Raw genomic sequence first — 26,719 nt, forward strand, 5'->3', positions numbered from 1 at the left:
GTGCATAAGACTGTAGCCTAAAGCTGCAGCCCTAAGTGCACATATGTGATAGCACACCCCATTGAACTTAATAGAACTTAATTTCAAATAAACGTGTATAAGATAAGGCTGCATAATTAGGACATAACTCAGTGAAGTTTTCTACATTTTACTATGCTTCTCTTTGTACAAAAATATCAAAGTGCTCACACCTGTTAGGGATTCCATGTGTGCTCAGCTCTAAATAGCTTTCAAATTAAATTTGCTGTCATATATCAGTGTTAAACTTGTCCAATTATCAACAGGTGCCCATGAGCTATACTCTTTATGTTTACTACCTTGATAGCATATCATTTGGGACGACTTTAAAGTCTCTATAGCAGGCACTGTCTTTATTTTTGTCATGTAAAATGCCAAGAAGAACATCTGTGCATTATCATGTTACGCTTACTATCTCAATCTTGGCTGTGACAGACAGAGCGGATCTGTTTTCCTTAGGCCTGAAGGAATCTCTCTCGGAATAAAACTAGTCTTGGTGATACTACGGTCTGCTCCTGAAGCATGCAATGTATTTTCTGGAGTACTTCACTCTTAGCATACTCAGGACCCAGAAAAGGTCGTCAAAAAGATAGACAGGCACATTATACAATCAGCAATACATGATAAGCACTATGGCAAGAGATGTAAGAGTATTTAGGGTTTTCCAGTAGGAAGTCAAATGATACCCCATATAAGGTATGCCTATTTCAAGTATTTCATTAAGAAAACTTTGCTCAGAGTGCAACCATTAGCTAATAAAGCATTTTCTAAGAGCGCACAATTCCAAGCCTTGTTGAAATCACATCGAAAATGCAGCTCTCAGGAGCCAAAACTGTTTTTAATAGAAAAACAGATTATTTAATGTGTTTGTTTTTATCCCGGCATGTGAACTGAAAGCTTTCTGATAGCTCCATCTTCATTTCAAATATCAGAAATACAGTGCCGGACTAAACCCTGTGGAGACCCTGTAGGCAGTCGAAATATCTCCTAATACGTTTTTGTAATTTCCTTCAAAATCAAATGAATATTATTTTGATCTCTTGTCGCAAGGCCCCTAAAAGGCTTGGGCCTTTTTGCTAATCCAGCACCGCAGAAGTAACCTCGATTTAGGCTAGAGATGTATACACACTTACTGAGGAGTTAAGTCCCATGGACCTCAGTAGGGCTTGCTTCCGAGTAGACATGTATAGGATTGTGCTGTTGCTGAAGTCACAATACTCCCCTTCCAAATGCCTTCTGGGTCATTATCATATGCTGAAATAAACCATTGGGAGGAATAAATAGAGTGGAATATAATCGGTGGGCCTTTGTTGTCTTCAGCAGCCTGCTGAATGACTACATGACATCCTCTGCTCTCTGACATGACAGACATCTGGTGCGTATAAATAAATAAAAAGACTGACAATACTGTTAATGTTAATACCACTGAATTCTGTAGCAATCGGTAAGCTGGCAAGCTGTCTGCTCACTGCTACCCCTGACAAGAAGACTATAATAAAATGCATCAGTTAAAACTATTCATTGTAAGTGATAGTCTGCTTCAGGGAGGCTATATTATAGTATCCCCAAAAGACACACAGGATGGTCTTCCAATTTATATTCTTTATGGACACTGATAATTTATTTAAAAGTGCAGTAGGAAATAATCCTTATTCCTTACACTGCAGCATTTGTATGAAAGCCCTTAACAGCACAATCAGAAATGACTTGGGTTACTTAGGAAGTCCTAGATAAGTTTGCAGCATTTCAGAAACACTTGAAATCTCAACCTGTCAGAATTCAGTTTTTTATTGTAACGATGACTGTCAATAACCAAAATCTCTGTCTAATCTGTTGGGAACTAACTGCACAACTTCTGACAATAGAAGTTGTTATTTCTTAGTGCTGCCTTTTCAAAGCACACTTGACAAGTACATTAGTCTCTCTGGTGGTTTGGTCACTGAAAAACTAAATACTTGGCCTCATACTACTGTGCTCATGATGACAGCAGAATTGTGAAGGTACTTCCACAGCAGATAGAAAGCTAGAATCTAGTGCACAAAGAGTCCAATATACCCTGATTTATTTTTTAAAAAAAATCTGAAAAGAGAATTTTTCTTTACCTCTGTCTTGAAACTCAGGACATGAAGGTGCATCAGAAGTCACAAACACTCCAGGGCAGAATAAGTCAAGGTACACGCAGGACCAACACTGAGCTGCAGAAATTCCGTAATTGAAGCACCCTCAACACTGTGGGAGACAGGATTTGCAGTGGAAATTAGTAATATAAATATGAAAATGGGACAAGCCGTACATGTGTGATGCTTCCTCAATCACAAGCTTTAAAAATCCAGAGTTTAGAAAAAGGGGGATTTGGAATAGCACCTATTTAAATATATGCATGTTTTCAAGAATGCATGTTATATTTACAAATGGGGCACATTTGATAAAAATGTCAATCTTGATCAAGGATAGCCAGCTAGTTAGCTGCCTGTGAGCCAGATATGGTCCTAGACCTCCACCCCAAATTTTTGGATTTTCACTCTAGGCCGTCTACTTGTGAAGACGCAAGTAAAAGCATGCAAGCAGTGAATGCTCATAGAGAAGTAAATGTCACCCTGCTCTCCAGTGTGCTGGCCAATGCATGAGATAAGTAGCTACCAGTACGCCTGTATGTTTAATTGCATGAAATAAAATTGCCCTGCTCCTTTAAGTCATTGTACCATAAATGTCCAGGCAACAGGCCTGTCCTAGACAAATCTTGAACAAGTCATGGCTAAGGGTTTGCTCAAAGGACCAGTGCAATCCTAGGCTTGCCTACTAAGTCCCATTGCGTTCAGTGAGCAGCAATCATGAAACTAGTAAATATAAATGAACTCAGATGGACTTCTGAGAAAACAAGGCAAGGACAGCACTATGACATAATCTACAATGGGGGTAGCTAATTTATGGTCCTCCGGATGTTGCTGAACTGTAACTCTCATCACCCCCAAGTATTGAGCATGCTGCCTGAGACTGAGGGTTCTGTACTACAGCAACATACTGAGGACCACAGGTTCCCATCCTGAATCTAAATCATTACATTTCTCTAATATCCCAGTTATCTGCCTGAAAAGGTTCATGTTCCAATGTAATCATTCTGTATTTTAAAATCAAATGCTGTAGATGCTATACAATCATTTCCAACACAGCACATTAATACAATTAAATACAATAGCAACCTACAAAGAAGTCTAAATAAGAGCATAGTATGCGGTATTAAATAATAGTTTATGAATACATGGATACAATAAATGAATATTACAAGGGATGTTCTATAAGTTATGTGTGGGTGGGATATAATTTAATAAACAGAGCAAAAACAACCTGATAAAATACCAGATTAAATCTGCAGCATTGACACCAGGCATTATAAAAACTCATCAAATGTTAGAAATCTGGGGAAATAAAATATTTAAACTCCAAAACATTCAGCTATAATAACACATATAAACTTCAGCTTTCTTTCTAGTCAGGATTAGCAGATATCCAGTATCCCTGGATCCATCTACCTTTTTCTTGACATAGCACAAGAGTACTTTTTTGTTTTGACCACAGAGGTCCTTCATTGATGGCTGGTTGGCAAGAATGGTTGGCATCTGTTTCCTATTACTTACGGTAAGTAGAGCAGCACATACAGTTACACAACTTAAAGGTCATAAACAATTGCCTTTTTACACTTAAAACATTGTGCCACCAGTTGTGCTGTAGATGACACTAAACAGCCAGCTTTACTATTGTGGGGAGCAATTATAATGTAAATATAGCAGATATGAACCTTATTGATTACATAAAAAAGCAATGATGCAAAATAAGTGTTCCACTAGTAACTAGCTCAATGCACTAGCACCATGAAATAATAAATATAATATAATATAATAATATAATATAGTGGGTTTGAGCCCCACATTGAGCAAAAGATTCCTGCATTGTAGGGGGTTGGACTAGATGACCCTTGGGGTCCTTTCCAACTCTACAATTATATGATTCTCAAATACTCAAATACTAGTTGCTAGAGATCAATAATGGGAGGGTGTTATTGCAATCAGGCCCTGCTTGTAGAGTTTCCGTAGGCATTTGATTGACCACCGTGAGAACAGAATGTTAGATCAGATGGGGCTTTTATACGATCCAGGAATCTTGTGTGTGTGTGTATGCATTTCTTAAATTGGAACATGGCTTTCATCTGTCCATCACAGATACATTTGTGTGCTAGAGGTTTGCTCTAAGATGCCTTGAAGCTGACCTCATAAAGCAAAGTGATTGTGTTGTTTAATGGTGATTTAATTTCAAAAGAACAATTTTATGCAGCGAAGCAAAAACTTCAGAATAAATATCCGAACCATGTTTTCCCCTAGGACACTGAGAGCAAAGTAAAATGTGCTGGTGAAACACACGTTCTGTTTCAGCAAGTGCATACTGTGTAACACTCCATAAAGTGTGGTTTTGCAAGCCACACTGGGTGAACAAACGACAAACAGTTTCATGTACTGTGACATCCAAACCTGGGATTGTGGTTTAGTTAATCCTAACAAACCATGAATGCTAGCCAGTTTTATTTGCTTAGCAATCATGGTTTGTTAGGGTGAAACAAAAGTACAATCCTGGGCTTGGACATCGTGCTAATCCAAAACCTTTGTTGTTTGTCTTTTTGTTCATGCACTCAGACTGTGTGCACATTATGGTGTATTAAACCATACTTTATGCCTTATAGGGTAAAGGGACCCCTGACCATTAGGTCCAGTTGTGGCCAACTCTGGGGTTGCGGCGCTCATCTTGCTTTATTGGCCGAGGGAGCCGGCATACAGCTTCTGGGTCATGTGGCCAGCATAACTAAGCCACTTCTGGAGAACCAGAGCAGCACACGGAAACGCCATTTACCTTCCCACCGGAGCGGTACCTATTTATCTACTTGCACTTTTTGGTGTGCTTTCGAACTGCTAGGTTGGCAGGAGCAGGGACCGAGCGATGGGAGCTCACCCCGTCACGGGGATTCGAACCGCCAACCTTCTGATCAACAAGTCCTAGGCTCTGTAATTTAACCCACGGCGCCACCCACATAGTACCATGAAACTTTATGGCTCTTGTTCTCAGATAAGTGGCTTCAACTAAGATTAGGTTTCTCATACAGAAAAACTGGAGTTCTAAGGGGAAAATATTTTTAAGCCCTATAGGTAAATTTTGAGAGAATTTTCACTTAAGCTTAAAGTGCAGTTAAAAGGAGGGTGTTTGTTCCTAGCAGTGGGGAAGACTTGGCATGGCAAAGAAAGTAGCAAGGCTTGAACCTGAATCAGGGATTCAAGTTATCTGATCTATACTGGTTGAATAATCTTTATAACTCAATTCAAGGTGCTGACTCTAACGAGCTTTCCAGACGGTGTGTTGTTTTTTTTGCAAGTGTATTCTGCAACATGTTCCTGACACAATAATATTGTGATGTTAATGATGAATTTATTCTGCTTTAGTTTGTTCTGCAATGTTTCTTCAGGGCTACCACATTATTGCTGTCCACAGGGGCTGTAGTGCAATGAAAGTGAGACAATAATAAACCAGAACATTTATGGTATAAAAAGTTACAAGATTTCAGCAAGAAGCTATGGGGCATGCAATGACTGGAAATGAAGAAGGGTAACCACCCCAAAACTTCTGCAGGCGCAAGCAGGATTAAAGGGGGGAACTGCGTGTGACCAACCTGATAAAATCACAAGCACAAATCACAATGAATGGACAATTTTAAAAGGCCATCTAGAGCCCCAAAGGACATGAAAACAAACTCTAGTCATCTCTGCTGCACTACTTTACTGGGGGAATTCAAGCAAGCAAATCCTCTTGTTTAGTCACCCTCCATCTCCGAGTTGTGTGGCACTGAGTATTGGTAAAGCAGTATTTGTTAGAAGTCTGGCTGTTACAGCTTTGAATCATTTGTCTGCCCTCTCACACTGGGGCGGGGAGAGCCCTACCTGCTTGCATACTTTCTTTGGACAAAAAGAGCTCAGCATGCTTGCCCAGAGTAACTGTGAGGACAGACAGAAGCCACCAACCTCCTCTGCTTGCTCACCCTGTCTCTCTTTTGCTGAACCTATTAAGAGCTCCTCTGGATCACACAAACTTAGTCCACATTCTGTTCTCACGGTGGCCAGCTTGGGGACTATGAGTAACCCACAAGCAGCTCTCTTCTGTTAATGTGCAACCTGGCAACTGGTCTTCTGTTGAACATCTGGAGCAATAAGGGAGGATTAGGCTTGCTGTACCTAATTTATGCTGCTGTGGCTCCCAGAGGAAAAGTGGATTTGGGAAAGTAAGCAGATGAGATGAATCTTCCTTCCACCAACAGCCAGGACCTCTGTCTGCTTGCAAATCTACACCACCCCAGTGGTGTAGTGGAGCAGGGACAAAGTATCATCATATTGGCACACCAGGGGAAATGATGTCACTTCCTTTTTACAATCCTTTGCATGCCAAATAAGCTCTCCACGGAGCAAAATCCACACAACGTGGTCAGGAAACGGCAGATTAACTTGCGTACCCGCCTAAGAGTTAAATGCCACTTTCAGTTTGAAGAAGTATTGAGTCCTCTATAATTCTTTATGAGGATGACTGTTAACCAGTGAAGGGAGAGAAAAGGCTAAGAAAAAAGCAAGTTGGTACTAAAGGCATCATGTCTGCATCGGCCAAAAATTCGTTTATGTTGCCATCTTATGAAGGGTATTGCTATGGAGGCTTTGCCTGCATATCTGAAGCAGGAATGCCAAATTGAATGAAATATTGGGAGTTCCCAGGAAACCCCACCCCACACAGTTAATCAAAAGCCGTGGAACCCACACACCATTTGAGTGGCAATAACCATCAACTTGGAAGGGGGTGACCCCCTCAAATATTTTATTGGGGATGGTCGCCGAAGGGCCATCGGCCCCTAGGAGGTGGCTCCTATGATTTGAGTTCACTATCCCACTGACCTAACCATGGGCACAGCCAGGATTGGGGGGGGCAGGCCTTTTGTTGCGGGGCAGAACCTCAGTTTGCTATGTGTTTCTATTGATTTAGGGGGGCAGCTGCCTCTCCCTGCCCCCCCCCCTGGCTACGCCCATGGTCCTAACTCTCAAGAGGCGGCAGGTCACGCTCTCTCGGGAGCCCCACGGAGCCCCATTCTCCACCCGCGAAGAAAATAAAGCATGCTGCCCTAGGAGGGGCGTTGGGCACCAGCCTCTTCTGCCCGTTTGCTCTCGCTCTCCCGTCTCTGGGCGGAGGAGGCTTGGGAAGCGACGAGCAGCTTTGTCTGAGGGGCGAAGGAGATGCACCCTCTCCCCCAACCCGCTACTTCGGTACCCCCCCATAACCTAGAACCATAACCTAGAACCACCTGACGAAGCCCGCCAGCGGGAAAAGAAAGAGCAAGCGGGGCAAGCGGTTTCGGTGCGCAGTGGCGCCAAAGTGAGCAGCAGTGCGCGCTGAGGGAATTTCTCCCCGTCCGCACCTGAGAGGCGCTTTCGGTTCTCCTCCGCCTCTCGCGCTCGGCTGACCAGAGCGGGACGAGGAAAAGAGGGAGGCGCGTGTGCGCGCAGAGCCCGAGGCCACCTTCCAGCGCGCACGTGGATCCTCCTGCCCCCCTCCTCCTCCTCCTCCGGGCTCGCTTCTCTCGAGGCGCGCACACAGACGCGCGCACGCGCGCACAGACACAGCAGCAGCTGTTCCTTTCCAACGGCCGGGTGGCAGCGGCGCGCCGAGGAAGCGGCCAATAGCCGGGCCGGCCCCGCCCGGCTCCCCGCCCCGCTTTGCTGGAGGGAGGGCGGAGCAGCGAGAGTTGGGGAGGTCGCGCCTGGCGGCTTTTTAGAGGAAAGCCAAAGGCGGCAGGAGGCAGCAGAGTCGCCTGCGGCTGGGCCCTGGTGCGTTTCCTTGCTGTGGTCGCTGCCGCCACCTTCTCCGCCTCCTCGTGAACAGCGTCTACCTCAAGGCAGCTCCCGACGCCTCCTGCCTACCTGAAGGGCAAGGAAAGAGCTGACAAGCCAGAGACGAGATATAAAACGGGGCAGTCTCTGCGGAAGGTGGGAGAAGTTGGCTGGAAGTGAGCGGCGGCGGCACGCGCAAAGCCCACCCAACTCGCCGCGGAGTCTTTCCCCTCCTTCTTTTTTGTACTTTTCCTTTCTTTTCCACCGCCGCCACCAGCAGCCCTCGCTTGCGCGGGGCTTGTAGCTAGAGGAGAGCGGCATCTTTTTTGGAAGATGCACACGACGCAGAAAGACACCACGTACACCAAGATCTTCGTCGGGGGTCTCCCCTACCACACCACGGACTCCAGCCTCCGCAAGTACTTCGAGGTGTTCGGGGAGATCGAGGAAGCCGTGGTCATCACCGACAGGCAGACGGGCAAATCCCGGGGATACGGATTTGTAAGTGCGAAGGGTGCGGGGATGGGTGGATCGTGTAACGTGTGGATGTGCGGGCGCGCCTGGAGAGCGGCTAACGCAGCTACCGAAACCCAACTGGCAGGAGGCGGGGGGTGGGAAAGGGGGAAAGGGAGACACTCGGCGATATTTTTGGATCTCGTCTCGTGTCGTCGTCCTCTCAAAAAAAAAAAAAAAAAAGCGTGGAGGAGAAGGGGAAGCGTGATCGTCAGGCGACTGGGATGGGTAGAGCAGGTGAGCCGAGTGAACTTCCTGGAAGTTAAGTAAAACTTGTTGTGAGCAACGGATTGGAAAAGCAGCTGGCTGATAGGCGCAATAAATACTGACATGAACTGCGAGGTGTCTCCTTTTCCCCTGTCGACGGGATTGTGTATTTTGACCCCTTCTTTCTTTTCTAGAGGGTAAGGAAAGGAAAGGAAACCCTGGGTTGGGGTGGGGGGGAAATGAGTTCTGTGCCCTTCAGATGAGATTTGCATCATAACTTGCATATGAAAAGTTGCTAGTGAAATTTTGGCATCCGATGGAGCCAGCTGGTTACAGGCTGATATGACACGTTCGTATTTTTATCTGCTGCAGCACATGCTACTGTGTCAGTGGGTGTTCGGTGCCTGCAAAATTCCAATTCCGTGCTCTGGGAAATGACAGGCGCTTCAAATATAGCCTGATTTTTGTGTGAGAGTAATTAAAAAATAAAAACCCACAAAAATCCTAAAGTTGCTGTGTTGTTATAGCAGTAGCGTTTTCATTTGGGTAAGTTCGGAGAGAGCCTCTTGAAAACGGTGTTCCATTTCACATTGCACCACCTTACTGTACTATATAAGTCATGTCAAATACATGAGTTCTGATATCCTGCGCTGTTTATTGTCAAGGTAACCATGGCTGACAGAGCTGCTGCTGAAAGGGCCTGCAAAGATCCTAACCCAATCATTGATGGCAGAAAGGCTAATGTGAACCTAGCGTACCTAGGAGCAAAACCAAGGATAATGCAGCCAGGTAAGAACAGTCTCTGTCCTCCTTACCTGGCTTCTTATCAGCCGAGCAGAGAATGAAAACTTATAACCATATCCTATTTCAGTGAAGCTACTTCAGAACGAATAGCTTGAGGATTGGGTCCCGATTCCTGAAAGGAGCACAATTCTTGCAATTAAAATGCCTCCGCCCCCCCAAGTCTGCCTCTCATGCTGGCCAAGACATGTTAAAGATGGCTTGTGCCAAATCTTGTGCTAATGCAGCCTACTAAACTTGATGTGATATGATATGATGGAAGATGCAGTAACACAAATATGAATGCTGGATTTGTCAGAGTGACAGTACTGCATAAAACCATGGGGTCTCCTATGAGTGTTTGTGGTGGGAGACATAAGATACTTCCATGAGGGTTATATGCTGGAGCTGTGGAAGTAAACCACTACTTCCAGAAGCTGTGCTGTGGCGGGGCTTATTCTCCTGTGAGTGTACACACAAAACAGACAAACACACTTCACTAAGAGAAAAATGGGAAAGGGGGGCTTTCCTTGGTAAAATATTTTTGAATATCCTTTTGTCTGGATCTGCAAGTCATTGTGCACATCAGTTGTGTTTACAGGGAGCCTTACACACTCCCTCACAAAACAAATGTTTTGGTAAGAGGTTTCCCAGAAATAGGGGTATGAGTTCAGAAACCACAGCCTTGAAGTATAATTTGTATATGTGCAGAAAATGTGCATTATTGACATTTTCCTCATATTAAAAACTTGCACCTTGGTCCTCTGTAAGCTTACTTGTAGTTAGGTCTCACTGATGCATTGTTTCCCAAATAAATGTGCATAAGATTATATAGCCTTTATGCGCATAAATAGTAGATACATAGGACTAGGTACACACTCGATATTTTTCTGCATGTTTTGAGTGGTACATTACTTAAACGAATGTCCTCCTTTGAAACTTTAAGCAAATTAAAACAGTGGCACCATGGTTTATTGGAGATGAATTCTGCTATTTTAGATGAATATAAATTTCTGGGTCTGAAACCTGTTCCCAAGAGGACATGCTGGAGGCTTACTTATACAATGTGCTCCTGTAATGTTGGACATATATAAATTTAATAATTTTTTTAAAAATAGTGCAAATGTCCACCTGCTACATGGTGCACCAGGGTGCCTACTGCATTGGCAGTTAACGTCGTCACTTCCCGCCATCTTTGGCAGACGGATGCCAACTTTTTTGTCCAGTCTAAGCAGAAGTGACCACCTGGAATGGCTTCCAATTATTTGTGAGGGCAGATTCCCGTTTTGCATTTACAGAAACATACTTTCCCATGTCAATAAGAAAAACCAGAGTGTATTATGGGCTTCGTGGTCTTGCTGGACTCAGTATTGGTATTCATGGGATAAAAAAACTACTTGGTTTTGTTTTCTAAGTAAAGGTTGGGGATAACGTGAGCTGAATCTGAGCTACCGTTTAACCTTGGAAGCTGTCCTTAGTGCGTACCAGAGCTCAGCCTTCGAATGAGTGCATAATATTTTTTACAGTCAGCCGCCACACATCTCCATATGTGGAATTAGTGCAACGGGTTCCAGCATAATGCTTCTGATTTTAGAAGTTAAAGGCTGGAGATTTTTATTTAGGGCTATTAGGGGAATGTGAACAATTGGCATAGTAACCACCAGGGTTCCTAAAATCCAATGGCTGAGCTTCAACAGAATTTCATGCTCCCTCTAACACACCAGTCCATTCTTATAAATCTCTTCCACTGCAAGCATTAAGGGTTGTTTTATCCCATTGTCCCAGACACCTCCATTTTAACCATTCTATTACCGCCAGTGGGTCCTTGATAGTGAAATTGTGCAGAAACCATTCTGAACTAATCTGTTAACAAGGTGGCCAACATGGTTGTAATGTTACAGTAACTCCTTATTTATCTGAGGTACCAAGCAACTGCTTTTTGTTTTGGATTACTGTATCTTGCTTACACATTGGAATCCATAGGAAATATCCTATAACTCTTAACGGGATTGTATGTGAGCCTCCGTTGCTTCTCTACAGTGCCTCAGTTCAGACATCATGCTAAACCATGCAATTGTTTAGTAAACCAGAGGTGGAAACCAAGATTTTGAAGTGGGCTTGTGAACTGTAATTTGTACTAACTATGAATTGGCACAGTCTATAAATTGATATATCATAGTTGCTACTGCCCTATAGAATCAGCTTATAAAAGTGATTACTGAGAAGATGTTGTAAACACAGGCAGCCAAACGATGTGTTTAAATACTTGAGTAAACAGTGATTAATCAGACCAGCCCATTTCAGATATAACACTAAACCATCCGTTACTACTGTGCGAATAAGAAGAAATGAGCCTCTGCCTCTGCACTCCCTTCTCATCTGGTATGGCCACAAACAGGAGATTGAAAGCCTCCATGTCATGTTTGAGCAGAAGTGAGGCTCAGCTTCTGTACTCCCTTCTCAGTTTATTGTTATGTCCAAACTCAAAAAGGGGGGTGGGGCTCTGGTTAGTTTAGACTGTAGTTTGTATAATCAAGCTGGGATCAAACCAGCTTGGTGCAGTGAATCGTGGTTAGGAGATCAGGAGTGTGCAACTGACTTGCAAGTTCCCCCCTCACTCTTGCCAGAATGCCTTTCACTTCCATGGTTTGTCTTAAGAGTGTGACGTTATCTCTGCATCAGCACTGTCTGGATTATCTTGATTAGTGTTGACCATAGGGTTAGTGCCAGTGCAGGTATATAACCCTGTACCATGGCTAACTCAAACCATGAATGGCAAATTGAAATTCGTACAGGAGAGGGGCATGCATCCAAGTTTAGAAGATGGTGAATGTTAACGTCTGCTCCAGGCTACAGCAGTTTGCCAGAAGTAATTGCTCATTAATTCTACATTATAATGCTCGAGAGAGAAATACTTTCGTACTTTATAAAGCTGATCTTATCAAGGTATTCAAACCATATGGCATCAGATCACAGTTTTTCGTCTGATTTGTTTACCTAAAATCAATACTGCACAGTTTATTAAGACGGTGATCCTATTCATGCGACCTGAGAGTAGGCCCCACTGAATGCAGTGAAACTTACTTCTGAGTATACATGAGTAGGCTTATGCTGTGACATATTCCTCTTCACTGAGAATGCTCGCAGGGTGATTATTAGAACTTTCACGTGAAGTAAATGCAATGCTCACCTAGAGAATGTGATGTGTTTTGTTGTTAGGTTTTGCCTTTGGTGTTCAGCAGCTCCACCCAGCATTAATACAGAGGCCTTTTGGGTAAGTCTGCCTTAAGCTCATATTTGGGGGTGGGAACAATATAGCGTGTACGTCTTAACGTGACCGTTGGAAATAAAATTATATTTTTCAAATTTCCAGATTTAAAATGCCATCACTTCATTGATAATTCTCTAAATAAATACTATATCCGAGTCAAGTGGTGTAAGATGCATGCCAGCCTTGCACTCAAGCAGCCCCCATGCTCGTAAGATCATGTGGTAAACAAGGTGTGCCTTTTAATAAGCCACTGTGCCCCATTCGGTATTTTTCTTCAGGTTGACTCAATGTTATTTATCTCTTTCTAATCTGACAGGGATCGTTTACAGTTAAGATAACTGATGAGAAGGATATGATGATAAGAGGTGGAATAGTTCTGTTTGGAATTAAACTCTGTAACCAGTAGACTCAAACACACAAACCAAGCTAAAATGGTGATTAACGATGCATGTATGTTTTTTTTCTATATAGTCAATAGATATCCGTGTGCTTTTTTATTTATTTATTACAGTAATGAAGTGGTGTTGATAGCTAAACTGTGTGCTTTTATTTATTGAGAGAGCTGTAGTGAAAGTTTTTTGGTGGTCTTTTCATTTTGGTTTTGTGGAGAAGTGTTGACTTTGCCATGGGGAGCGAAAGGACTTTTTTCCCCCCTCTTGCTTTCAAGCTGAAGCCTGTGACTTCTTTTTTTATATTTATTTTTTAACCGTACTTTGTAGTGAGTGCTAAATTTGTGTGGTTTCTTTTTTGATTTCTTTTTTTAAAAAAAAGAAAAATCAACATTGCTTGCATGTTACAGTTTTGGTTTTGTTCCTTGGGAAGGGTTTGGAGCTCCCTGTATTAACAATGTGCGTCCACATGCACTTTCCCATTAGATAATACGTATATATATTTAGCCTTCCGCAGATTTACTTAAACATATGTTATTCCTAAAGTTGCTGTGCATTTTTATTCTGCAATTAAGCATCAAAGTTGGAGGTGACATCTGCTTGCTTGAGTGTCTTGTACGCTGTCTCCTCTTTGATTCTTGTTGAGTAAGGCCTGTGACAAAAAGTTAGTTGAATACTTAGCAAGGAAAGGAGGGGGGATGAACTTTAAGCACGCATGCTTATTTGAGAATAGTTTTGAAACACTATATATCTTGAAATGAGACACTAGCAACCATGTTGCTGACTGCCTAAACCAAGTCCAAAGTATATATTACATTTATTTATTTCTATTTAATGAAATTTATACTCCACTTTATTGTAATAAAAACCTCCAAAGTGGGTTGCAAAAAGGTAAAATCAGGAAAAATTTCCAATACATTAAAACATATAAGATGCTAAAATGCGAAAACAGATTAAAATTCACACCAGCACTTCTAAGCATCTGGGTAGGCTTGTCTAAACAGGAATGTTTTTGTCAGGTGATGAAAAGAATACAGAGAAAGTTTTCCTGCTTGATATCAACAGGCAGGAAGTTCCGAAGTGTAGGTACTGCCACACTAAATGATCAAGTTCTTACAAATGTGGAGCAGGTATTTTGTGGCACCTGTAGTGACATATAACATTCTCCTGGCATTTTATTAAACCAAGAACAGAGCCCAAGAGCCTGCAAGTTTATGGAGCAGAGCTGGGCAGGGTTTTAACCCTTTCCTCTCTCACTGAAGTCTCAATTAAAATGTCCCTCCTCCAGAAGATGGCTTCATTGGCGTCAATGGAAACTTCCCCACAAACGGTGGGGTTGTTTAATCAAGAACGCAGCATGGGAGGAAAGGGTAACACACACGGACCCCTCCTGCATACTCTTATCCTGATCACCCCCAGCTGCTATTTACATTTTTGAAAACTGGAAATGTTAAATACCCAGTTTGTTCTTTAGCTGGTCTATTAACATGGTTGGGCTAGCAGACACCGGCTAAAGAGACTAACGTCACAGATCCTATATATGCATACTCAGAAAGGAATCCTACTGAATTTAATGGGACTTACTTACTCATAGGTAAGTGTGTGTAGCAAGAGTGGGGAATGGAACCTAGCTAGCGAATCAAATATTAAGATTCTCCCACCTGTAAAATTGAAATATTCTCATGGATCAGTGGTTATGGCAAGTCCTTCTGAAGTCTATTTCCAGGTGCCGTTTTAATCCCAATGGTGAACTCCTTAGTACAGCTGATGCTGGTAGGTCTTACTATGACCACCAGTCAGCTGTCAGCAAGATCCGCTTGCAATGGAATAACTGGGAACTTTTCAAACAAGCTGGCAATTGTTCCTTTGTAGGCACCCCTGTCCTTACATGTCCTGTGATGCTGCATGTGACTGCACATGCAATATGGTTTGGGGTAAAAGCTTTGAGGGACCTGTGCTGGACCTAGATAGGCTCATAGGGCTTAGGTTCTCCACCCCTGATTGCCACCCAATTAAAGCCCAATCCACAAACAAGATATGTGAGGAAGACGTAAGTTGGATATTTCATCAACCGATATAAGGCTTGTATAGCCAGCACATGATTTTTTTTCATATAATTGTGTCCCATCTATTTCTTAAGAGGGTGGAGCAATTCCATGTAAACAGCATTTTGTTTTTATCGAGTCACTTGATGCCTTGGTAGTGTGTGTATTGGAGGAAAGACTTTTTCTCAATATTAGAGCTCCCCCATTCAACTGGAGTACTGTATCTGGAATGAACAAAGACATTCACCAGCACAAAAAACTTAGCAATCAGATCACAATCGCAGTCAAAGTGACCAGCATATAAACTTAAACACATGTAACTGGAACGCGTAATTGGAATATGCCCTAATACTCAATTTCTGAGATTGGCTACTTAGAAGTATCTGGATAGTTGCGATCCTGCTGATATTATGTCCCATCAAGGTCTGTGAGTATGCATGGATAGCATTGTGCTGTACGCAAAACAATTTTAAAGTAGCTTGCTTGTAGGGCTATATTGTAACTGAACGAATAAAAGTCTTATTTGACAGGTTGTGCATATGGTTGAGTTACACTTTAAAATAGATTGAATATGCAACACTGTATTTGAACCCAGGGCTTGCCAACCTTTTCGGGCTCACGGGCACCTTTGCAAACTGGAGAAACTGCCATGGGCACCAGACATACACTTTAGCGAAGCACACATTGCTAGCCATTATATTGTCTGTAATAGAATGCTGCTTTCAAAACTAACTTCAGTGAGAAAGGGGACCTCGTGGACACCAACAAAGGTCTCTCTCAGCACATGTATGCCTGTGGGCACCACACTGAAACCCCTTGATTTAAACTTTTTAATTCATTGAAAAAAGTGTGCTATGTGTTCTATCACTTTTTCTGTGGTGTGCAAATCTGCAGGATTGTTTTTAAAAAGACTAAGCTGTTGATCAAAAGTCGCCATTAAGTAACTTCCTTCCAATGGTCACATCAATTTTCATTTGAAAACAGTGCAAATATATGAGGTGGTAGACGCGATGAATAGTGAGGAAATCAGACCCTAAGTGGGCATTTTGAAATGCTTTTACTGTTTTACTAGGTAAGGTTTTAATACTGTTTTGGTAGGTAAAGGACCCCTGGATGGTTAAGACCCATCTAAGGTGACTATGGGGTGCAGCACTCATCTCTGCTTTCAGGCTGAGGAAGCCAGCGTTTGTCCACAGGCAGCTTTCTGGGTCATGTGGCCAGCATGATTAAACTGCTTCTGGCACAACAGAATGCAGTGACGAGTGCCAGAGCGCATGGAAACACTGTTTACCTTCCTGCCGGAGCAGTACCTATTTAAGTACTTGCACTGGTGTGCTTTCAAACAGCTAGGTTAAGCAGAAGCTGGGACCGAGCAAGGGGAGCTCACCCTATTGCGCAGACTCGAACTGCTGACCTTCTGATCAGAAAGCCAAAGAGGCTCAGTGGTTTAGACCACAGCACCATCCGCTCCCTTCCACTGTTTTAGTATGGATGTATAGTATAGTAGTATAGTAATATTCCCCCCCTTTGGTATTTTACTTTTGGAGGGGGGGGAAACACCTCATACTTCCTTTGTTTTTGAATAGCATTTTTTGCCTATTGTTGCATTAATAGGTAAATGTCTTAACAATTTATGTAAAGGTCATAGTGGCTGCCCCTACTAATTTGTAATACAAGTTTTCTTTCCTGATATTCTGCCATTTCCAGAATGCAGGCCATTGGTACTGATAGAAAAGTGAGTGCCCTGCTGTATTTTGTCCTCAGCTACTGTTAGTCGGATTCAGTGTAATTTAAAAGGGTTTAAGCATAGTGAGAGAACCTCCCTATGTATATGCTTCCATAACATTGCTTCCCTATAAAGCCAGAAGTTAGTGCCTTCTGGACCCTCAGTTTCTTCTCCTCCAACTGGTTGTGGTTTAGTTCAAAAACATTTGCTTAATTCATTTCTTAGAAATCTTAGTATAACTAGAGTGTTGTTTTTGTTCACGTAAATTTTGGTACTTGAAACTCATTTTTAATGTAAAGCATGATGATCTGGTGATGGCCAGTTTTGAATTTTTTACTACCCATATTTTGTATGATCCATTGTTATTGCCACCATAATTAGCTGGTGCTATTTATATATATATGCAGCCTCTTCTGGGATTTTTTTTTTACAGTACAGTAGTTGTAGACAGTAGCCCACACCCCTGGGAAACAGAACACAAATGGTTTTATTGGGACCCCAATCTAAATTCAAATGTTTCTCTGGGTAGTACAATGTCCCATAGCGAAGCCATGTGTATTGTGTCAGAAAAAGAGCACTTAAGTTTGCTTCCATGGACCAATTTTTGTTTGAAGAAGCCACAGGACATTTTGTGTGTGTTGCAAAACAAGAACATAGTCCCATACAAAAAATAGGGTTAAAAAATAATCAAAATAAAACCTCTGGCATTGCTGCATCACTGGTTCATTTCTTGTTAGAAATTGTTTATGCACACGTTACATTGGCTGCGACAAATAAGCACTCTGTGTGTAAAATTCAGTTGGTTTTCTTGAGATTTATTTTTATCCCAGGCAAAAATAAAGTACAAAAGTGCTAAATTAAGAGATGCCTAACCTGTTGCTCTCCAGGCATTGTTCACTACAACTCCCTGAGTATTGGCCATGCTAGTTGTGGCTGGTGGCACTTGGGAGTCCAACAAGACCTGAGGTTCCCAAGTTAGGCAACCCTACTCTAAATGGAAAGTGGCTGAAATTTGGGGACATTATTTGTTACCTGCACAGTTGTAATGTACTACATTGTAGGCAGTGCTTTTTTCCCTAGAAAAATAGGTGCCGGTACTCACCATGAAGTTGTTACCGTAAGTGCCACACTTTTTAACAACAAAAAGAGGCTCCATTACTGCATACCGTTGAGTACTCCCTGAAAAAAGCACTGGTTGTAGGAATACCTGAAATGAAAAATGTACCAGGAGTGCAATTTTACCACAAAAGGTTTGGGTTATGGGTAAGAGAAAAGAGTGGCCCTGTGGCTCATTGTACCCACTGCAAACCTCATTGTGTGCCTGCTAAAAACATTACTTTCAGTTTATTTGGTCTACAGACCATAAAAAATAGTTACAACTATGGTGTCAAGCCAACCACAGCAGAGAAAAAACACTATACATGCACACAAATTGTACAGTGATACCTCGGTTTTCGAACGTAATCTGTTCCGGAAGACTGTTCGAGTTCCGAAACATTCAAAAACAAAACTCAGTACAGAATCCTCAAAATGGAACACTCAATATTGAAGCAGTGTTTCATGTTCAACTTCCGAAGCACGTTAGAAAACCGGAGCGTTAACTTCGTTCGAAAACCAAAATGTTCGTCAACAGAGCCATTCAGAAACTGAGGTACCACTGTATAAACATTTAACAGAATACCTGAACAATCAGAACTACTTTTAAAAAGCAATTTTGACTCTGGATACAGTGAGGAACTTGCCTACCGTATATTATCTAAAACATTGGAGTTGGAGTCTGCCATTAAAATTGAAACGTAAAAGTAAACTTCATTCCCCAAGTATAGAGAAAATATTGGTGAGACTTTTATCCATCCCGCTGCTTGTAACCATCCTATCAGCACAAAGATTTCCACTTGTGCAGCAGAACTCCCCCCACTCCATGGGTCCTTATAAAAATTGCAGTGTAGATAGGAGAATATGGGTAACTTTTTGACTGAAACGATTTTGCAAGGGCAAACTTTCAAACACTTAAAAGATACAGCGGTGAGCAAATCCCATTTGCCAGAGCTAATATATTTTGCAAGTTAAGATCTGGAAGTCTCTGTTTAATGCTGCTGGTTGCTTTTTTCTAACTTTCTGAATATTTGTGCTATCTTCAATTTAAAAGGAGGTGGAAAGGACACTGGGCCTACCAATTTACGTTTTGTTATTTCCTGGAAAGTCTGTAAGGTTAACATAACAATTCGTGCTTCTGTGTTACATGCAGCTGCTGGGGAAAGGGCCTGTTTTTCTTACCTATGTTTTACCTGGTGTGCAGTCCTATGCAGGTCTACTCAGAAGTAAGCCCTGTTTAGTTCAGTGTAATTTACTCCCAGGTAAATGTGTGTAGTTGTGCAGCTTATAAAAACATACATGTATGTATGTTTTTATCAGTAATGAAATGCTTTTGAATTCAAGGCTTTATCAGTGGTGAAATGTTTGTGCTTTATCAGTGACTTACCAGAAAACTCTCATTCTTTTGTTTTTATTTACATTTGTCTAAGGCTTTATGTGCTTCTATTGAACATGCTTCCATTGTGATCAATAGGGACAAAATAGGGCTTAATATAAGCTAACTTTTTTAAAAAAAAAAGTAGATGTGAGTTTCCACAAAGCTTCCTTTACCAGTTTTAAGCAGTTGGGGGCTTGGAATTAATAACATGTGATCAAATATAGTATTGTGAGTAAAACGTCTGATTTAATGGGCACCTATGAATTGTTGAATGAAACCATTCAAAAATATTATGCAAGTTATACAATATCTTTCACGGTAATTAAAGTTTGTGATTAGAGGGTTAGATTCAAAGGACTATTTTGAAGGTTTTTTTTAAGGGGACACCTGTGATATAATAAGGCTATTCCTGCTTCAGCCCTGAATGAAATTTGTTGTTGTTGTTTAGTCGTTTAGTCATGTCCGACTCTTCATGACCCCATGGACCAGAGCACACCAGGCACTCCTGTCATGCTGGTAGCTTTGAGAATGCTGCCCAACCATCTCGTCCTCTGTTGTCCCCTTCTCCTTGTGCCCTCTATCTTTCCCAACACCAGGGTCTTTTCCAGGGAGTCTTCTCTTCTCATGAGGTGGTCAAAGTACTGGAGCCTCAGCTTCAGGATCTGTCCTTCCAGTGAGCACTCAGGGCTGATTTCCTTCAGAATGGATAGGTTTGATCTTCTTGCAGTCCATGGGACTCTCAAGAGTCTCCTCCAGCACCGTAATTCAAAAGCATCAATTCTTTGGCGATCGGCCTTCTTTATGAAACATGTTAGCTACCTCATTAATAATCTGGGTACAAAACAAAAACGTAGGCTATTAAATTTTGATACAAACTGTTTCGTGGCAGATGTATTTATGTTTTCTAAATTATATTTCCATTTTCAGTGTCTTGTATGCTCTGTACAGACTTGTCCACAATATTATATGATAAAAGTTATTAGGTTAATATTTACCACAAAATTATTGCTTCGATTCAGCAGCAGTTACTTCTGAGTAAATCTGCATGGAATCAGACAACTCATAGGGAATCCAAAGCACGCTTGCTTAAAAGCAAACCACTGAAATAAGTTTCTGGGTTTGTGGCACGATCCTATGCATAGTTCCTCAAAATCTAGCCTTACTGTATTCAGCAAGGCTTACTCCTCCTAAGCAATCATATTACAGTCATAGGAAGAGGTTTGCGGTATTAATGCTTATTTCTGGTACACCAAATGCTTGTTTCTAGAACATCAGAGTAAATCTATCTCCTTTCAATGAAGAAATCTAGAACAGTTTCAGTTGTTCCTACCAATATATACCAAACAATAAGTTCAAAATAACACTCCTAAAGCCACTGAATAAAGATGCCTCTGCAGCATAATGGGAAACTGCTCTTTAACCTTTTGACCTTGCTGAGCATAAAAGGAGCTAGCATTTCAGTATCATGACAATCTCTGCATGCTGGCCTTTCCAACAGATGGAAGTTTACTTTGGCCTTATAAAGTCATTTTGCTCAGCTGGAAGCCCTTGTCGCATGACAGATGATCAAAAATAGACCCACTGCAGCTTGCCCTGTCAATCACCACGTGCAAAATGGCATAATAGTGGGGCGCCTGCAAGGAGTTCATGCATATTGTAAACCAAGAGGTTCTAAAGGGATAGTGTTTCATAATTCTCCACCTGTTAGTTGCTTGGCTTTAAAAGAAACAAATCACAAGAGCTTAAGTAGGAGTACATTCATTTATGCGTCTCCCTTCTTTAACAAGGATACAGGAGCCATGATGACTGTGCTTCTGTTGACATGTAGAGAAAGATAGAGGGTGGTTTGTTAGTTTGTTTTAGTTTTGTTCTCTTTTCAACCAATATTATAAACTGAACTTCACATGATTGCTAAAGACTGTCTTCTCTGTTAGATTTGACAGAAGCAAATCTCAGGAATCTTTGTTTAAGCAAACAGTATAAGGAAATCATCTTTTTGTGTAGCTAAAAATATTACAACAAGAATACAAAGTTATTATTTAGATCGGCCTTAGATACACAGAAGGTTCAGGCAAGTGGATTCAACATAAAAACTGATGAATTGCTATCACCATTAAAAAATAAATAAATCTGTAAAGGTCATTGATTAAGATTCAGTTTTGTTGCTCTGTTCTCATCTGTTTCTCCATGTATCACTAACACTTTGCAGTTCTCCCATCACGGACAGTGGGAGATTGATGATGTAAATATATTTTTTTCTTAGTTAAACTTTTAACATTTCAATGCTTGAGGTGCAGGCATTGAAGGGGGAGTGATTAGTTGCTAAACAGGCAAATTTTCGCTTTTAAAATAGTGGGGGGAAATACTTTTCGAAGTTGGCAGCATTCTTCAGCTGAAAATATTTTCTTTCTTGGCAACTTTAAATGAAAGTAATTTTTATTTAAATATATTCTCATTAATCTTAACTATATTTATATAGGGTGGCCAGGTGGAGCTGACTTGTGCAACAGCTGGAAAGGAAATCTTTTGACATTGCATGAGACATTGAAAGCTTTTATTCTGCATCTGGAGCTCTGTGTGTGTGTGTGTGTGTGTGTGCGCGTGTGTGTCTGCTGGATCACCTTAGAGTTGCGCTTCATGTGGATAGAAGTGTCCCCCCGCCCCCATACAGTTTCAGTTGCAGGTCAAAGCTTTGAAGATGGTACTATTAATGTAAAAATAATACATATTGGGTTTCCTGTGATATGAAGGATCCCTGTGTCTATTTTTTTATAACAGGTGGAGAACTGAGAGCTGGGTTGCTAGTGGCTAAGGAATGTGAATTGAAGAGTCCATCTTTCAAATCTCAGCGATATATTTCCTTTGGAGTCTTAGGGAAATAATTACTTCAGTTTCAGCCATACGTCCACAATAACATTGATCTGCCTTGCAGAGTGGTCTTGTAAGCATTACTGAGATGATACATGAAGCATGTTGCGTGCTCAGTATGCTATGTAAATGCTGTATTTTTGAGTGTGGCAGCATTGCTAAAAATATCAACATAATAGATATTATGGAAGAGACTCCGGGGGTCATCCAGTCATCCAGTCCAACCCCCTGACTGTACTACTGAGCACGCGCATGCACACAAGAAGTAACACTTCACAATATGGAGGATAATAAATAATGTATTTTAAAACGGTGAGGTTGTTCCTCACAATATTATTTTTTTCTGCTTTTGTTAAACACTAGATCTTCCTGAATATAATCCTGCCCCTACCCATTCCAAAGCTATGTCTTGTGTAGAAATAAACAAGCTGGCACAAAGCAGGACACCAGTGGCCAGATTTGTCACAACAGGTTTGACTCTCATGGCCTTAACCTCTCCAAAGTGTGGTGCACATTTGCCTAGGGACCACTGTTGTGTATTTTAATGGCATCTATGTAGCTTCCCCTCAATGGCCTCTTGTGACGGAGTGAATTGCACTATAGTTCCGTTTGAAAAGTGTGATTCTTGCTGTGTTTACCACACTTGTGAACTTCTATTTAAACTCCTTTGTCGCCTGTGTTGTTGGTTTTTTTGTTTTGTTTTTTGTTTTAATAAGGGTGACTGAGGTTGCAGAGAAATTAATGTGTGCTGAGTCTGCATAGCAATTCAAGTAGGGTTGCCACGATACAAAACGATTATTTCCTCAGATCCGTGTAAATGACTACAGGAAACGTGCAATGTAAAACTAAACATGTAACGTAACTACAAAAAAACCCCACACCTGATAATACAGTTCATGGAGCTAAGAATTTTATAAGTGCTCACTAGCTTTGCTTAGCAAGTATTGGGGGGTGGGGGGAACCTGTCACTTCCCGTTGAATTTAAAACCCTGTGTTCTCCAGTCTCATCGCTAGAAATCTCATTTATTCCTTCTTTTAATAGATGTCCTACACATCTCAAGGTCCCTCTAAGTATTTAAAATTATTAGTAACATGTTTCATAGTACTTACTATCAGCTGCTGTTAAATCGGCACTAACACTGTGGTGGTGATTATGTTCTGATTTTAGTAAGACCTTTCCCTTTCGGCTCTTGCTTAGACGATCAATTTGTCCATCGAAATTGGTTATTGTGGCAACCCTATGCGTATAACAACAACTAAATTTGAGTTTGTTCTTAAGTTCTGAACCTGGAAGTAAGGCTTACTTGTGAGATCTAACTTTCGCCTTCTGTCTTTCAACAGGATCCCTGCGCATTATGTATATCCACAAGCTTTTGTGCAGCCAGGAGTAGTCATTCCACATGTCCAGCCTACAGCAGCTGCTGCCTCCACCACACCTTACCTTGACTACACTGGAGCCGCATATGCTCAGTATTCAGCTGCAGCAGCAGCTGCTGCCGCTGCAGCCTATGACCAGTATCCCTACGCGGCATCCCCAGCTGCTGCAGGATATGTCACAGCCGGGGGTTATGGCTATGCAGTCCAGCAACCAATCACTGCAGCGGCACCTGGGACAGCTGCAGCAGCTGCTGCTGCTTTCGGCCAATACCAGCCACAACAGCTGCAAACAGACCGTATGCAATAGCGGATGAACTTGTGAAGAAAGTTCTGTTTCTTACCCTTCCTATCTTTTTACCTTCAAGCCTTCCAATAGAAATAGTTACAAAAGAGGCAATTAACCTTAACCAATCCAGCTTTAAGGAAAGCTACAATGCAATAGTGTATTACTACAAAAACAGATTCCACTGTCTTTGTACAGCATGCATCCATATCATGGGTGGTATTGTGGGGTGGGAATCGTAATATCAGTCCAAGCATCATCCCTATCATGAAAGGATGGCAGAAGTAACAAAAAAAAGCTTATATTAAAAAAAAAAACAGTAAAAGATGCATTTTACATTATCAGGGAAAAAAGTCCAGGTGAGCAATATGTAGCCTGTATCAAGTTGAAGATGACTCTTATTTAAATGTTGAAAGCACTGACTGTCATTACTACTTTTCATTATGGCCTACAGAACTTTGTTTGAATGAGTAAGAAAAATGCTTTCTGGCTATCTCTTAATGGGCATCGAACAAACTAAGGAACGTGGCCTTTGGGGGGGTGGGGGGGAAAGGTGGACAGGCACCAAAGTTATTTTCTCATCTGTCCTCTGTGTGAATGGGACTATGGAGCAAGTGATGTGGAATTAATGGGTGCAACAGCTGTACAGACAATCAGTAACACAGACCGATCTGGAAAGAACACATCACTTGTGCTCGTTTGATGAGCTTGTCACATTCTAATCCCTCTCTCCATCCTGTTTCACTTTTAGGAAACTTTGACTGCTGGTGTCAGCTATTCTGATTCTGAAATAGGATCAGCTCTTTACTACAACAGCCTTCTCCTTTTATTTATTGTATCTATTCATGGCTTGCGAATAAAGGCAGGAAGAAATTTGCTGAATTTAAACCTTTAAGAACTGTGTTAAGGGAATTTTTATTTTATTTTTGGAAATGATTTATATACAATTTAATACCTATTTAAAATATTTATTGGGAAAAAGCATAGGTCTCTCATGAGACTGCTTGTTGAGATTGCAGTTCTTCAAGGGTTAATGCTAAGTGGGTTATATTGTGCCTTAATTGTAATGCTATTTAAAGATATATTTATTTTGAAAGTTGTACTATGCTGCACTCTAAAGAAAACAACTTTAGATGTGAAACTGTAAAATTATGTATTCATCTCATGGTATAAGTTATTTAGTAGGTTTAGCTATAGTATACAAAATATTAACCTAATCAACTAAAATGCTGACATGGGTTTATTTAAATTCTGTTAGTACTCTTTTTATAAGGGTACTTTCAATACTTTTTTTTTAAGGTTTTGATCTTAAAAATGCTAGTTTCATGCTTTTCCCGCGATCACCTTAACCATAAACCCTTTTTCTTGGAAGAAAGCTCTTGATTTCAGTGGAACTTTCCCCCAAGAAATCAAGGCTTGGCAAAGGATTGGGTTATAAAGCTATAATACTCTACACACTTGTTCAGGAGTAAGGCCCAAATAATGCATTACTGTTGTGCTGATAGGAACTGTTTCTGTGGTCTGGCCACACAGCTCACCAATAATGCCTGCAAATGGGAACCATGTAGATCAGGAGAGTGATGTGGGAATTGACCATGTGACTGTTACAATGTGATGGGTTCCTAATTATAGAAAGTGTTGGCAATACACAGGACTGGGCAACACAGAAACAGATCCCGTGTCACAGGGGTAATATGTAAATGGGACTAAGTCCCTTTCCTCTGAACTTAATGAGACTTAGTTCGAACTAGATAAATGGAATACTGAATCTGAAGCTCCATTTTTAAATGTGCTATGTAGAAATAAACTCCCATGAAATTATCCACATAGTGTGTTATGGGTAGGTTGTCAGAATTTCCTCCTATCAAAAAAGGGGTAGGTTTTTTTCCACTTTTCATCTCTGTAGAACAACTTTTATTCCTTTGCTAGGAAACGCTGCTTTACATTGTCCTGTGAAACTGCAATAACTTGCAATTTTTATTCTTGACCTAAAAAAAGGAATTTAATATTTTACACTGTATTGGAACTCTTTTTATACTTGAACAATTTCGTACAAGGGAAGACAGGATAGCATTTTTATGGACTTTTAAGTATTTTGAGTACTAGCCAGTGTTATATGAGGTAGATAACATGACTCTCATGTGCATGTTATTTATTATGTATATTGCTTTATAATGTTTCAAATCTTCTAATCTATACACTTGTATTAAAAAAAAATAAAAATGTTGTTGAATCTAACCTATTTAGTCTTGCCAAAAAAAGAAAGATTCCTTCCATATCAAGATGCCTCTATGTGTTTTCTAAAGTTCCTCAGTTGTGAGAAGAGCAAGATGCACATCAAAAGACAACTGGCTTGTTCAGTATTGTACAATACTGCGAATCTTAAGCTTTAAGGCTCAAGCGAGTACTGCTTCATACAATACATAATTAACTTGTGGAATTTATTATACAGTACAAAATGTGACAGTTGCACCATACACTAAAGGTAAAGGACCCTTGACAGTTAAGTCCAGTCGCGAACGACTCTGGGGTTGCAGCGCTCATCTCACTCTATAGGCCGAGGGAGCCGATGTTCGTCCACAGACAGGTTTTCCATGGCCAGCATGACTAAGCCGCTTCTGGTGAAACCAGAGCAGCACACGAGAACACTGTTTACCTTCCCACCGGAGCTGTACCTATTTATCTACTTGCACTTCGTGCTTTCGAGCTGCTAGGTTGGCAGGAGCAGGGACCGAACAACGGGAGCTCACCCCGTCACCGGGATTTGAACCGCCAATCTTCTGATCGGCAAGCCTTAGGCTCAGTGGTTTACACCACAGCGCCACCTGCGTCCCACTGCACCACACGGTAGCAGGCTCTAAATAC

At 41.4% G+C, this 26,719-nt stretch overlaps 1 protein-coding gene and 1 long non-coding RNA gene across 2 annotated transcripts; one reads left to right on the forward strand and one right to left on the reverse strand.

The window, feature by feature from the left end:
* Positions 1–1,151: 1,151 nt before the first annotated feature.
* On the reverse strand, positions 1,152–7,551 carry LOC309374480. The gene is made up of 4 exons (XR_014170602.1): positions 7,511–7,551; positions 6,563–6,633; positions 2,121–2,247; positions 1,152–1,272 (listed from the first exon to the last, which is right to left on the reverse strand). It is a non-coding gene; the product is annotated as an uncharacterized lncRNA (long non-coding RNA).
* A 204-nt stretch (positions 7,552–7,755) lies between these two features.
* RBM24 (RNA binding motif protein 24) lies at positions 7,756–25,730 on the forward strand. Its single transcript, XM_081919407.1, has 4 exons — positions 7,756–8,423; positions 9,308–9,431; positions 12,642–12,696; positions 23,536–25,730. Exons 1-4 carry the CDS (start codon positions 8,256–8,258, stop codon positions 23,876–23,878), a joined length of 690 nt encoding a protein of 229 aa, XP_081775533.1. The 5' UTR covers positions 7,756–8,255; the 3' UTR covers positions 23,879–25,730.
* Positions 25,731–26,719: the final 989 nt, after the last annotated feature.

Source organism: Podarcis melisellensis (genome assembly GCF_964234715.1).
Source record: "Podarcis melisellensis genome assembly, chromosome: 7".
NCBI classification, from domain to species: domain Eukaryota; kingdom Metazoa; phylum Chordata; class Lepidosauria; order Squamata; family Lacertidae; genus Podarcis; species Podarcis melisellensis.

Bases quoted from the DNA above. Each gene is read 5' to 3' on its own strand.
- RBM24 (XM_081919407.1), top strand. From the start codon at position 8,256: ATGCACACGACGCAGAAAGACACCACGTACACCAAGATCTTCGTCGGG. The intron at 8,424-9,307 runs GTAAGTGCGAAG...TTTATTGTCAAG, and splicing joins AATCCCGGGGATACGGATTT to GTAACCATGGCTGACAGAGC. The intron at 12,697-23,535 runs GTAAGTCTGCCT...GTCTTTCAACAG, and splicing joins TTAATACAGAGGCCTTTTGG to GATCCCTGCGCATTATGTAT.